Raw genomic sequence first — 13720 nt, forward strand, 5'->3', positions numbered from 1 at the left:
TCTGGACCTCAGATATTAGAGAGCAGTGAGAGCTTTCACTATCCCTCTCTCTCCCTCACTCTCTCTCTCCCTCACACACTCGCTGTCCTCGGCTAATGAAATACACTGTGTATTCACTCAAAGCCAAGTCCAATAAATCACAAGCAACATGTAGGCAGTGACTGTACAGCCGAGCCAGTCCGAAGTTCCCAACAGGCCACTGTACGATGGCAGCGCCATGCGTAATACAAGAGCGCCACCTAGTGCCACAAGACTGTATCTGCAGGAACAACGTGTCAAAAATCCAAATGTTTGTGGACACCCCTTCTAATGAACGCATTCAGGTGAATAGGTGAATAGGACTCTCTAGAGCAGATAAACATGAACCTTTTGGCACCATGCCTAATGCCTGGCGTGGGCTAGAGGAGTATAAAGACCCTCAGCATCGAGCTGTGGAGCAGTGGATCTGTGTTATCGGGAATGATCTCTGGTGCTCCATCCAATACTTCTAGGATGAGTTGGGGAGTTGGGGGATGATGTGGGGAGGTGATCACATCCCCCCCGGGACAGTAGAGACAGTTACTTCAACAAAAGCAGAATCAACTCTTTTCAAATACCCTTGATGTCAGAAGAAACAATGAATGAGCTCATGTCTCAATACTTTTGTCCACATAACGTTTATAGAGTTGAGAGTGATGACCATTCCCAAACCAGTTCCTGCCCACTAACTTTTCATTACAGCACTCTGCGTGACAGTGACTATACAGTCATCTATGCAGCCTACAGCTGTTCAGCCCCACACATGTGGAGCATTTCAGACCAGACTGCTTTTTGAGAAAGCCAAAATTTAAAACAAATGGCAGCCAATGAGAACACACACACACATATATACATACATTTTAAAGGATAAAGGAAGGTGAAAAAAGCTCAACCGTTGAACTGAATGTAAAGCTGTGCTGCTTCAGGGTCATTAAACTACACAAAGGCCAGGAGAATGGACCTTGGAACAAATGAACGGGATATGGGCCCTTTAAGCCATAAGGAATCCGACTGACTGATAATAATGACACACCGTATGTAAGGTAGTAGAGAAATGAGAGTTGTGCTCATTAGATGCTTTCTTTATTCTTTTTCTTGCTTCTCTTAATACAGAGATCATTTAAAGAATAAGAGACATCACTGGGTGAGGTAAGTGTGGGTTAAGATTTGAAGTTTTTACAGCAAAAAAAGCAAGAAATAAAAATACATCGCTTGTGTTTCTCTGAAGTTTCTTTCTTATAAGGCTATACAAGCATACAAAACCATTCTGAGGTTTCTTTTACAGTCTTTGGCCAAAGTATTCCTTTTATTTCCACCATGCTTCCTGATGTCCAAACTAAGAAAGTAAAGAAAAAACAACAACAAAAAAAAAAACTAATTCATTTGATGCTAAAACACGATTTGCACAACAAACGTGCAGTACTAAGAACAATAGGAGCGAAGGTAGAACTACTTACACAAATAGAACTTCAATAAGTCTTAAATAATTATACACATATATATATATAATACTAATAATGGGTAAGCAGTAAACAAGATAAAATCAGATGGGAGAATAGTGTGCATAAAAGGTACAAAGAAAAATGAGAGAGAGTGAGAGGAGTGCAGGCACAGTTAGTCGCTCTTTTCATCCTCAGTCAGTCTGCTGGCATGGTGTGCGAAGGTCTCAGCCACTAGCAGAGGGAAAACTATAGAGGCATCTGCGTAAACCTGAATCAAGCACAGACAACCACTGGGTTACTGCAGACTCATAGTCAACCATAGTCTTTAACAGCCCAGTTTCAGCAAAAAGATTTCATCTTATAAATGTATTAAATCAATAATTCACATAATAATAATAATTTACATCTTGTTTTTATATAAGGTATAAATCTTACTCATTACAGGAGAACAATAATACTGGAATTCTAAGAGTATTGGCAGATAACTGCCTAACAGAAATGTATGAAATGATCGGTATGGCACAGATGTGACCAGATTTTTTGAATATTTTTCAAATATTTCAAAATGTGTTTATTAAACTGCGAAATAGCAATTTTTTTAGGTTTAGGTGGTGCTGAACTACTGCTTTGAAATATCTGCAGATTATTCAATTTACTGCATTTGTAACCCAAGAGACAAAAAAAGCAGTATTTCTCTGATGTGTCGATCCAGATACAAACAAATACGAAAACAATGTCATCATTGGCTCAGAATTCCCATATGGCTATACTGATAGTAAATATGTAAATACAAAATGACATTAAAACACTACAGCGCAAAGAAAATACCTTCAACATATTAGAAATTTCATACATTATCAGTGGACCTAAAATGCACATGAATTGGAAATTCCCATAATGTAACAGAGAGGGTCTCTGAGATGAAAGAAAGGAAAATGAAATATAATATTTTTGGTTATTATAATTTTTCTCTAACTCTTTTGGTGCATGGTAACAATCATAAAATCAGATGACATTTTAGAGGCTGGCAAAGGTCATCATATTTCCAAAACTACAGATTGTTTGGCCTTGTAAATGATCTTGCATGATGAGTTGTGCTTAAAATGAACTGAACTGAGACAATAACTAACTAGGTAAAAGGGAGGGGTGCGAGCTAATCCAATCTCAGTCCAATACTGGGCAAAGTCACTGGATTGGACATTGGAAATGAGGAATAAGGAATCCAAGCCTTGGTTTAAGCCCATATGCTGGGATTCTACAAGACTTTGTACAGGACATCCAGACATGATACACACATCATAAACAGCAAGACTTATCCTATCTAACCATAACAGGATATTCCTTTTTTATTTTATTTGGACTATTGTCAAGTATTATGAAGAAACTTATAGTAAATATCCATGTCATCTTCAATAATACAAAATTTATCAGCCTAAAAACACTTTCTGAGCTGTGAATCGTCTTTATATAGACTTTACAGACAAAAAGTTCAACGTGGTCAAATGTTAAATTTTTTTTTTTTTTGTTAAAACATGAATCAGAATAATTCGAGTATCTAAATTATGTTAATGTACATAATAAATTAAGATAATACTTAATAGTCTTCAAGTCATTAAAATCATTAGTAAAATGATTTAAAATAATAATAATAACAATAATAAAAATACATTAAAAAAACACAAACTCAAAATTGGTCTGGAGTCCAAGACATAAAAAAAGATAGGACTGGTATCAGTATTGTCAGATACTCAAAAGTTTGCAGTTAGCAGTGTTGGTATTGGACATTAAAAAATGGTATCGTGCCCCTAGTGAAAAAGGATCACTTTTGGATTTGAAATCAATCAACAATACACTAAACTTAGTGGAACAGCTAGTGTTACTGTATGTAATGGTTACTGGGGTTAGTGTAGTCCAGCGTTAAAGACCACCAAAGTCAAATGGTACCTTAACAGGTCTGGCATCCATGCGGATCTTTCCCCATGACACCGCCTCGTCTGGTCTGGCTCCGGAGTCTGAGCCATCAAACTCCTGCCCCGTGTTGACAAACACTGCATAGTCAGCACCGTTTCTCTAGGAGAGTACAAGAGACAGTGGTATTGTAATGACCATGCATCACTGGTATACCATGAGACCACTGAGAAGTAACATTATTAGACAGAGCAGCTCATTCGCGTGCAGTTGTGTACACACCATAAGATTAGCATTGGCAATATGGTGCTTGACGAGGCCTCCTCCCAGTATGATCATGCCAGTGCTCTTGGCGAACACAGCTTTACTGTTCAACCTCCGTATGTCTACAATATGGTAAGTGTGACAACAAGTAACTGTCAGTGTGAGAAAATGCTTGAGGTTAACAGCATCAGTACATTCCCCTGTAGAAACAGCATACCCTCCACGATGTCTAGCACCAATCCAGGATTCTTGTAGGAATGGAAATAGATCATATCACCCAATGAGCCATCGGTGAGGGCGGGACTAAACACAGGGATGTCATTCTGAAAAGCAGAGACGGTGGTCAGTTACTGCCAACCTGTAGTGTGTTCGGTTCTTAAAGTGTTTGACAGAAAGTGAAAGTGTGTTAATCAGCATTCTACCTTGTAGGCCCAGTAGTAGACAGAGTCTGGGTTGTTGATTTCTTTGCCCAGCCTGTGGATCATTTTTGAGGGAGTCCAGTGTGTGCCCTGAGTAACACACATGGCACATATTTACACTCACATATACACATTATACAATTGGACAATTTTTCTAACATGACTCCAATTAAAAAAAAAAAAATCAGTGAATCAACAATCACAACTACTACCAAAGATTAAGGTTGCAGCCATAACATTAACCCCCCATCTAATATTGTGTAGGTCTCCCTCGTGCCACCAAAACAGCTCTGACCCGTCAAGGCATGGACGTTCTGTGGCATCTGGCACCGATACGTTAGCAGCAGATCCTTTAAGTCTTGTACGTTGCGAGTTAAAGCTTCCATAGATCTGACCTTTATGTCCAATGCATCCTACAGATGCTCCCTTGAATTGACATCTGGAAGGTATGACAATTTGGAGGGTAAATTTTGGTAGGTGTTAATCACTGCATACTGATAACACCCCACAAGAGCTGCCATCTTGGAGGTTCTGACGCATTTGTCTAGCTGCAACAGTTCGGCCCTTGACAACATTTGCCCGGTTTCTCTGCATCCAACTATACTGATCTTATAGAAGGCCACAATATGCAAATACGCTTCTAACCCAGGGGTGGGGAGCCGAGGGCTCAGTTTGCTGATGTCAAAGTAAGCAGTGCTTATACAGGCTAAGTGGTGTTTAATGCTTAATCCAGAATGCACAGCGTTCCAAAGATTTACAGAAAAGACAGCAATATATGTACATTTTGCTCAGCAGCAATATCCTGAGCATAATCAAAGAAAATAACAGAGTTGATAGGCTAGCTATCACAAGTGCGTTTAACAAGAGTGGGTTCAGAACAGCTTGATACGACCACATTCAAGACAACAGTAGCGAAACTGACCTCTGTTTTCTGTTCCAGTACCATCTGGTCCAGTATTGGCATCAACCAGTCCTCAAACTTGCAGTAGTTATCATTGGGGACAAGCAGGTTGCCAATCCTAAAAGAGAAAAGCCCTACTGAAACAAATATGACACTCCATATGCACATACTGCTTCTAGGAATACATGGGTTAGGTTTTTAATTTAGTTCTGCATTATTAATCCTACAATAGGCATTGTAACCGCAAAGTGAACCTTTATTTGCAATCACACACTAATAAAAATCATCTTCAGCTGTTTGGCCTTATTCCCCTCATTAAACAGAGTGTGTAAAGCTGATCATATCTACTGGATGGCATTGTCATTAAATTATCTAATTTTCTGAAAAAAATTGAAGTGTATTGGCGTGATGTGGCCTTTCCAGACATACACAGCAAGCTACATGGAAAGTTTGGGTAAGAAATAAATGATTGAATTTCATGTTCTGCATCTTCTAACAATTCTATTTGTCCTTGAATGGCAGAAACGTGACAATAAACGTATGTCTATGTTACCCTTAACAGTGTGTGTGTGTGTTGCCCAATTAGGATACACAGAATTGGAAGCTAACATTGGCCCAGCAGAAGATCACATCACAATTTCCTCGGTAGACTGAATTTGATGTGTTTTCACCACACAATATGACTTTGTTGACAACTAGTAGTACTCGTTACTTCTGCCATAGCCATAATAGGTGAGCCTTATTTAAGAGTGCTGTGCTTTGACTAGCTATAGCTACAACCATGTAGACAGGCATGTGGCTATAAACATTACATTTTACTCAATCAAGTATATTAGGCTAAAATTGAAGGGATGGACATATTTGCCCATGTTTTATTTAGCACAACCTTGATTTCAATCCGTTCTATATGTTTGAATGTATATTATATTCTACCTCTATTTTAGTTCTATTATATCTCCATGGCTTAAAAAAAAAACTTTATACATGTTGTTACTAGATGCATTTAAGCATTTTTTGATTATATTTAAGTTCTATTCTAGTTTGACTGTAATAGAGTGGCTGTTCTGTAATGCTTGTTAGTTCATGCCAAGAATTACCCTAACTGGGCAAGTCAACCGGCAGGTATATCTATTCAATAGGTGTGCAGTGTTCTCTGAGAAGAGACGAAGAATGCCCCACCTGTTGATTCCTCTCTGTCGGAGTTCTTTGCCCGGAAGGCTGAACTCGCCCAGGTAGGTGGGCGCCAAGCACTTAATGAAGTCTTCCTCAACTCCACCTGCTGTCGTCACAATCACATCCACCTGCATTCACAGGGCAAGGAGCCAGATGTAATGGAGTTACACAATATGCTGTTCTTCTTTAGCACAATGCTGGATTTTGATATCTGTTTGCTGACAAACAGGAACGAACGGAAGTCATACTGGCACGTACCATCTTGTGCTGGGCGAGGTAGCGAATGGTCTCGCGGACGCCTGAGCTGATGAGGTTGGAGGTGTAACCCAAGAAGATGGTACAACCTGAACGACCCTGCTGAGAGTCACCTGCGTCCTGCTGCTCATCCTGGTCCTCCGCTGCCTCCAGACGCTTCTCAATCTACAGAGAGAACACGCATTACAGGTAATTTGTGTGTCTGTTCCATTACTAATGGCCTTAATTTAGATCCCAACATAAACCAGATCTTCTAGCAGAGTGAATATCTTATATCTGGAGGTTTAATCTAAACAGTTATTTGTGCAGAAATGCAGAAAAGGGGTTATTTTGTATAATAATGATGAGCACACCTTAAGATAAACCCTCACTAGTAAACAAATAAATGCAGGTTTGTATTGTTTGATGAAAACAGAGACTCTTAACATCTACATCTATCGCAGTTTAAGGAATAAAACCTTACTTAATCTCAAGTTCTTTATGACTGACTGACAATTTGCCTCCCCAATTTAAGAAAGTCAATTACCCAACCCAATCGGTAGTACTCTACCCCATCACATGTAATGCTTCCAACACCCGGAGGGTGAGGACTGACACATGCCTCCTTCAACACATGCCACCGCAATCTGCCGCCGATGCAGCGTCACTGGGCAACCAGCATGCTCAGGGTACCCGGGAACCCGCCTCTGATGCATCTCAGCCATCATCACACTGAAGCAGTGCTGGCAGTGCTGGAAAAAGCGTCCAGGCTTTTTTCTGTCCTGGCATCAAAGTGGTGGAACGAGCTGCCCCTGGGTGTCCGAACGGCAGAGTCGCTCGCTGTCTTCAAACGCAAACTGAAGACCCACCTCTTCAGAGAATACTTGGACAAATAGTTCTATGGTCGCCTTATTGTATTGTGTTTAGCAATGTCTAAAGCTTAGAGGTATCTTTGAATTATTAGTCTATTCTAACTAGCTAAGGCTTTTCTTGGGTAAATAGCAAAGCACTTTGTAAGTCGCTCTGGATAAGAGCGTCTGCTAAATGCCGTAAATGTAAATGTAAGCAATGTGGGGAGCACCATCTACCCACCCAGAGACAGAAGGCCAATTGTGCTCTCTCTGGCTCCGGCTGCTGATGGTGGGCAGCATGGCAAGTAGCATTGCTTGGTTACTGTTACCGGTAGCAGCTTGTGCTTTGGGAATGATATGTCTGGGAAGACTCACATTTTAAACAGGCAGATTATGCAGCCCTGATATGCTTCTAGAAGAAGAGGAATCTAGACCATATCTAGCATGTCTGGCATCTGGTGGTGGATCTTGACATGAACGATTTATGACCATATGCCTGTCAAAACAGACATAGTAACCACTGTGAAAGACACTGTGAAAATCTTGTGTAATCAGACCCCAGCATAAAAGGATCACCATGGGAAAACCCGTGAGCCACTCATTGACCTCACCATCTTATTGATCTCTTGCACGGCCAGGGCGAAGCTGCTGGCCTGAAAGCCTGTGGTGAGGTACGAGTGCAGCAATGCTCTGTGATCCACCCCCTGGTTGAAGTCATAGCCTCGGATCTGCGGCACATCCTCCGGCAGAGCGGCACTCTCCTTCAGGACTGCGTCCCTGGCCACGGACGGCACACTGTCTGCCATTTGTAGATTCTGCAAGGTAGAGTCATACTAAAGTAAAAAAGGTATGTCACTGTACAAATATGCATTTGACCATCCGTAGTGGTGAACACACACACACTAGTGAACTAGGGGCAGTGAACACACACACACACACACACACACACACACACACACACACATTGAGCGGTGGACAGCCAACTCCAGCACCCTGGGAGCAGAGATGGTGAAGGGCCTTGCTCAAGTGCCCAACAGTGGCAGCTTGCCGAGCCCGGGTATCGGACCCACAACCCTGTCATCAATAGCCCGGAGCTCTAACCGCTGAGCCACCACTACCCCACATATGGTCACCAATACCTACCTTAAGGAGCTCAAGAAGGAGGTTGAACTTATAATAGCTAATATTATCAGCCCATTTAATTTTATACAGCAAATAAATCAGAGACTTTTCTGACTAATTCGACTGTCAGTTGTCAAGTGTCAAAAGTCTCAAAATCAGAAGAAACTCACCTGACAAGTCTTAAATAGTGTTAAAAAAATTGGTATATTGTAGGGTGTTTTCTGTTATAGGATGTTCACTAGTGGTCCCACTATCTATCTCTCTTCCACCTTAAAAGGAGCAGCAGTTCCACTCTGGCTGACAGTGATGAGCTCTGCTGCATCATTTAAGGTGGATCGGATCGGATCATGGATTTGACCTGGAACCATGGCTAATACCAGCAATAACACACCACTCTTACAAATGATCTTCATACTGTTTAATTTAATAGCAGTAGTCCTAAAACCGCGGCGCTACATCTGAGGCTAAAGCTAACGGCGTTGTAGCGGCTTTGTTTTAACGTCAAAAACAGTCTCAGAATAAAATCCTTCACCAAACAGCGAAATTTCCCATAACCGTCTTTTAACGCGTGGTTAAAGGCACTTACTCTACTGAACTGTGGCTGAAATGTCTGGTTTTAGGAGCAGATGCAGCTACATCGCAAGTTACTGAGTGACAGCTTACCCACGTTGTTGCTACAATGTACGGCGGCCTCGCAGGGACAAACAGTGGCGGGAGGAGGTTCAAGCGCTGAAACGATTTTGAATAAAAATCCTACTGTAAATTCAAATGGATAAAAGAGATACTGAGAAATAACACATATAAGCAGCTAATTTACTGATATTTTGAATAGACTGTGCCTGCCTGCCATGTTATGTTCATACATTGTTTATATAGCTGTATCTAAAATTACCTAAAAATGAACCCAAAAACATGTTAAAACCATCATAGATTTAATCTAGCTTTAGTCTCGATTATTTTAAATATCAGGAAATGAATAATAATAAGAAAATAGAGAAAAAAAGAGTCAAACACAGATTTTCGCATAAATAAATAAATAAATAAATAAATAAATAAATAAAGATTTACTTGAATTCAAATTGAATTCGCTGAAATAAAAATGGTCCATTTGATTAAAATAAACAGGTAAAGAAAGAACTGTTGAGAATTGAATTCTCATATGTTAAAATCATCGTTGCCATAATTCTTATTTATGCTCGTAAATGCCTCAGCCAGCTCTCTCAAAGGGGATCCTCATTCAGCGTAGCTGAGTTTCACAGGGGGAATGAAAACAGTCCAAATTGAAAAGACCACAAAGAAAATAAAAACATTAATAAACAACTACTAAAACAAGATGGGATAACACAATAAACACCAACCAAAATAAAACAACAAAATCAATGATTACAGCATTTACTAAAATAAATCTAAACCTAAATCTATTAAACCAATGATGAACAGAGCTAAAATAACAAAGTAAAACAGTGAGAAAGTCTCTGTATATACACATATAAATAATTACACAGCAATTCACTTTATGATGTATTATTATTATTATTATTATTATTATTGTTGTTGTTGTTGTTGTTGTTGTTATTTTTAAGTGACAGAAAAGGGCTTCCATAGATAAAGATGACTTTCCAACTCTAAATATAATAAAACGGTGGTCTGTGTTTAATGGATTTCCTGTATTGAATGGTACAGAGCTTGAGAAGGGTTAGCTGAGTGGTTTCATATAGTACACCCCATCATCAAAAACACACACGAAAGGTGTCTCATTATCTTCTCTCTGCTGTGCTGAGAGCAAGCTTTATATGTGTAGAAAAGCTAGGTTTTGTCCCAGTTCAGACATACGTTTACTGGTGTGACATTAAAAAGTAGCTCTCTCATCTAGCCAGATGTCAAAGTACTAACATGTCACAGTTCATCCTACACTCTTTAAAATAGGTTCTTCAGGGCTTCTGTAGTAAAGCCAGTAGTTCTTTTATATTAAATAGCATTACTGCAACTCAAAGAACCACTCGCCTGGTTAAATGATGAAGAACAGAAGAAGAACAGGGTTCTGTCCTGTTTTTGTTTTTTACTTGTTGTAATAGTGGAACCCTTTTTGGTGTATCATGGGACCATTGATGAAATGGTACCATTACCTTTACTAAAGAACTCTCTGAAGAACCTGTTTTTAGGGTGCACTTGTATATATACGCTGCTGTCCAGTGAAAACCATGCATCTCCATTTTTATCCGTTTTTAGTTTCCTCCATGGTTTGACCCCTGTAGCTGCTTCTGTACACTTTGTAAATCATTCTGACCAATAGAAATGCTCTGAATTATTTGGACTAAACTCTTCCTTTACATTGACTTCCATTCAAAGTTAGGACCACCTTTGCTTTCTTCTGTAAAGCTGTAAAGTCACCATTTTGGAGATACATGTTTTTCAAAAGCTGAATGGCTTGACATACACACACAGTCAGCTCTTTATTTCCCCCTCCAGGGATGCTTTTCTGACAGTGTGTGATGTCGGCCTGACATTTCTACCCCTGCCCGTGTGACCTTTCAACTCAGCCACATCACAGAAGCGGTCACTTTGAAGTGGTCTTCAGAGTGACCGCGGGTGCACAGGGGGGTTTGGGGGAGAGCGCAGGTTAAATAACCACACAGGACCACACAGCTCCTTCACACTCTTCTCCATATCTGAGCTGAAACCTTGATGACCTTATGAACTGCAGCAACTACTCCGAACCATACAGGTGAACTCGTACAGGTGAAGCACCTAAATCACTATCATTGAGCAGATAAGAGGCATTTGAGGTCCACAGCAGCGCTGAATAGTGCCCAGAGAACCAGACCCTCAGGCACTCAGCAGGAACATGACAGTCTGAAGGCCGTAGCTGAAGGATGGAGGCTGGAAAGGTGTACAGCAGCAACACCGTCCTCCAGGCCAGGAAAGCAGTGGAACAACTGAGACTGGAGGCCGGCCTGGAGAGGATCAAGGTAAGCGAGGATCATCTGACTTACTTACAATGCTGCTTCTCTCCGTTTAGACCAATGGAACTGCTCTAAGCTAACTGTAATAAACTCTTATTTTACATTGACTTCCATGCACAGTTAAGAGCATTTTTGCCTTGTCCTTTAGTAAGTCCCTGTTTTCGAGATACATGGTTTTCAATGGACAGTGCTGATAAATAAACAAGTTACTTTTGAAGACTAAGAGCTGGATTGCTTTAAGCATGGTTTGAGCCAGTTATTACGCTAGAGCTACAGTTCTTTATAAATGATGCATTTTTATAGTGAGAAAACTACATTAAGTTTTTTACAGTAACAGATTACATTATTATTTTTATAAGGTCGTTCGACACTTATATTCTGTGTTCTACACAAATTTGGAAACACTGCAGAAGAGAAAAGGCTTTCATGCAAGCCCAAGAAATGTTCCATTAATTATACTTGAAGGCCTAATAATAATAATAATAATAATAATAATGATGATGTTGGTATATCATATGGGTGCAAGCACTACTAAGCAAGCACATGCTTCCTTCAAGTCACATGAACCCAGACAACCACTGAAGACGCATGGAGGAGAACGCAAACTGCCCATCCTGACAGAGCAAGGGGCTCTGGGACTTCTCTGTCCACAGATGGCTGTAGCATCCTCGAACTGAAGATCTTTAGATTATATTTATTATTGTACTTGAGATATTAGCTAATTTAGGGCCAATTTAGCTTAGATAGACAGCTGTACCACTCAGAAGTGTCAGAATTGTGGAAAATACTGTGATATAAATTTGAGTTCATATCCCACCCTCCTAAAAAAGATTCCCATGCTCACTTTACAGTTCGAGTGTTTCGCACAGGTTCATTTTGGGTAGAGCAAAACCACTTATTTTCTTCTAAGCCCCTAAAGCAGTGGTTCTCAAACCATTCCTCAGGACCCCCCAGAAGGTCAATATTTTTGCTTGATCATGGTTCACATTGGAGGGAGCATGAATGGCTGAACAGAGTCAAAATGCTGATGGCGATGGCGTGTTTGTTGCAGATTTCGGCTGCAGCTGCTCAGCTTGTGCAGTACTGCCAGGAGCACCGACGCGGAGATCCACTGCTGACCGGCATCGCTGCCTCATCGAACCCTTTCAAAGACAAGAAATCCTGTGTGCTACTGTGAGAGCACACCCAGCCACGAAACCACGGAAAGGAAATTGTTATATTCAAATACACAGATCAGCCAAAACATTAAAACCCCCTGCCTAATACTGTGTAAGTGCTGCCATAATAGCTCGATGCATGGATTCCACAAAACCTGTGAAGGTGTCCTGTGGAATCTGCCGTTAGCAGCAGATCCTTTAAGTCCTGTAAGCTGCAAGATGTTCAGCACATCTTACACATCAGATTAAGCTCTGTAAAATTTGAGGCCAGATTTTGGTAGGTACTGACACACTGCATACAGGGAACAGCCCACACAACCTGACCCAGTTAACTAGCCATCACAACTGGGCTCATACAACTTTCATTTTGCATTACATTGCTAATTTTATATACCCTGCCCTTTTAACAGGTGCCATTGTAAATAAGAGAATCAGTGTTATTCACTTTACCGGTCATTATATACCAGTCCTAATGTTCTGGCTGATCGGTTTTGAGAGGTTTTTGAGAGAAGTTAGTATTAAGTAGTGATTTCAAAGGCTCTTCTCAGCATTGACTGTACATGTAAATGTCCTGCGTTACGGATTTCACATCATTGACCCATATTAGTGTCTGGAGGAAATACTACAGTACCGCAGAACCTGTTCTGATTGGTCTAAAGTTTTGTATATTTATACACTGGGTGACCATCTTGAATGATTTAACCAGCAAATCATACTTTTAGTCTCATTTTGACCATCGCAAGCTTTGTTGAACACCAGTAACTGTCTCATGTAAACAAAAGACTGAATGTGATTAACTCACTTTTAAGCTCTTCAAGAGCTTATAGAAACTGGATGTATTGAAAAATGTCACATATGGATATTAATGGGTTATGTTGGATGGCTATTTCAGAAGTGAGAGTCAGATTAATAAAACAAAAATCACACTCAGATCATCCACTTTAAAGGAGCAGCTATGTGGAGTTTATTTGTGTGACTAAAGAAAGCTACATTGTGTTCTAAACAACACCGAATTCCACAAATTAAGGTCAGGATGTTTCAGAGACGTTTTGGGGCAGGTATTTACGAAGATGAGATTGGTGACAGTCGAAGTTCAGTGTTTGTTAGCAAAATTAGCTTAGCAAAAAAAAAAAAGAAACTAGCTAACTTCAGTTATCAGTGATCAGATGCATCCAGGGTAAACGATGATGAATCTTGTTAATCCGATTTTTTGCTAAGGTAAAGGTAAAAAGGTAAAGGTGCACGTATTTGTCACTGTACAGTGTGCA

General features: G+C 40.2%; 2 protein-coding genes across 3 annotated transcripts; one reads left to right on the plus strand and one right to left on the minus strand.

Moving 5' to 3' along the window:
- Positions 1–1079: 1079 nt before the first annotated feature.
- On the minus strand, positions 1080–9014 carry dhps (deoxyhypusine synthase). Of its 2 annotated transcripts, none has more exons than XM_072693462.1 (10): positions 8996–9014; positions 7822–8025; positions 6384–6545; positions 6132–6253; positions 4974–5070; positions 4055–4141; positions 3850–3955; positions 3651–3754; positions 3405–3530; positions 1080–1728 (listed from the first exon to the last, which is right to left on the minus strand). In XM_072693462.1, the coding sequence occupies exons 2-10, from the start codon at positions 8014–8016 to the stop codon at positions 1633–1635; spliced, it is 1095 nt and encodes a 364-aa protein (XP_072549563.1). In that variant the 5' UTR covers positions 8017–8025; positions 8996–9014; the 3' UTR covers positions 1080–1632. The 2 variants fall into 2 exon arrangements, with proteins under 2 accessions (XP_072549563.1, XP_072549562.1); XM_072693461.1 differs by having other exon boundaries at positions 8919–9003.
- Positions 9015–11205: 2191 nt separating this feature from the next.
- On the plus strand, positions 11206–12472 carry gng14 (G protein subunit gamma 14). The gene is made up of 2 exons (XM_072693817.1): positions 11206–11301; positions 12347–12472. Exons 1-2 carry the CDS (start codon positions 11206–11208, stop codon positions 12470–12472), a joined length of 222 nt encoding a protein of 73 aa, XP_072549918.1.
- The last annotated feature ends 1248 nt before the right edge of the window (positions 12473–13720 follow it).

This window comes from Salminus brasiliensis, chromosome 12, assembly GCF_030463535.1.
Source record: "Salminus brasiliensis chromosome 12, fSalBra1.hap2, whole genome shotgun sequence".
NCBI classification, from domain to species: domain Eukaryota; kingdom Metazoa; phylum Chordata; class Actinopteri; order Characiformes; family Bryconidae; genus Salminus; species Salminus brasiliensis.

What these genes read in the sequence shown, in the direction of transcription:
- dhps (XM_072693462.1), bottom strand. Translation starts at nt 8,016, where the DNA reads ATGGCAGACAGTGTGCCGTCCGTGGCCAGGGACGCAGTCCTGAAGGAG. An exon ending in CGACAGAGAGGAATCAACAG is followed by an intron (nt 5,071 to 6,131) that starts GTGGGGCATTCT and finishes TTTCTCTTTTAG; the next exon opens with GATTGGCAACCTGCTTGTCC. An exon ending in TACTGGAACAGAAAACAGAG is followed by an intron (nt 4,142 to 4,973) that starts GTCAGTTTCGCT and finishes TGTGTTACTCAG; the next exon opens with GGCACACACTGGACTCCCTC.
- gng14 (XM_072693817.1), top strand. Translation starts at nt 11,206, where the DNA reads ATGGAGGCTGGAAAGGTGTACAGCAGCAACACCGTCCTCCAGGCCAGG. An exon ending in CCGGCCTGGAGAGGATCAAG is followed by an intron (nt 11,302 to 12,346) that starts GTAAGCGAGGAT and finishes TGTTTGTTGCAG; the next exon opens with ATTTCGGCTGCAGCTGCTCA.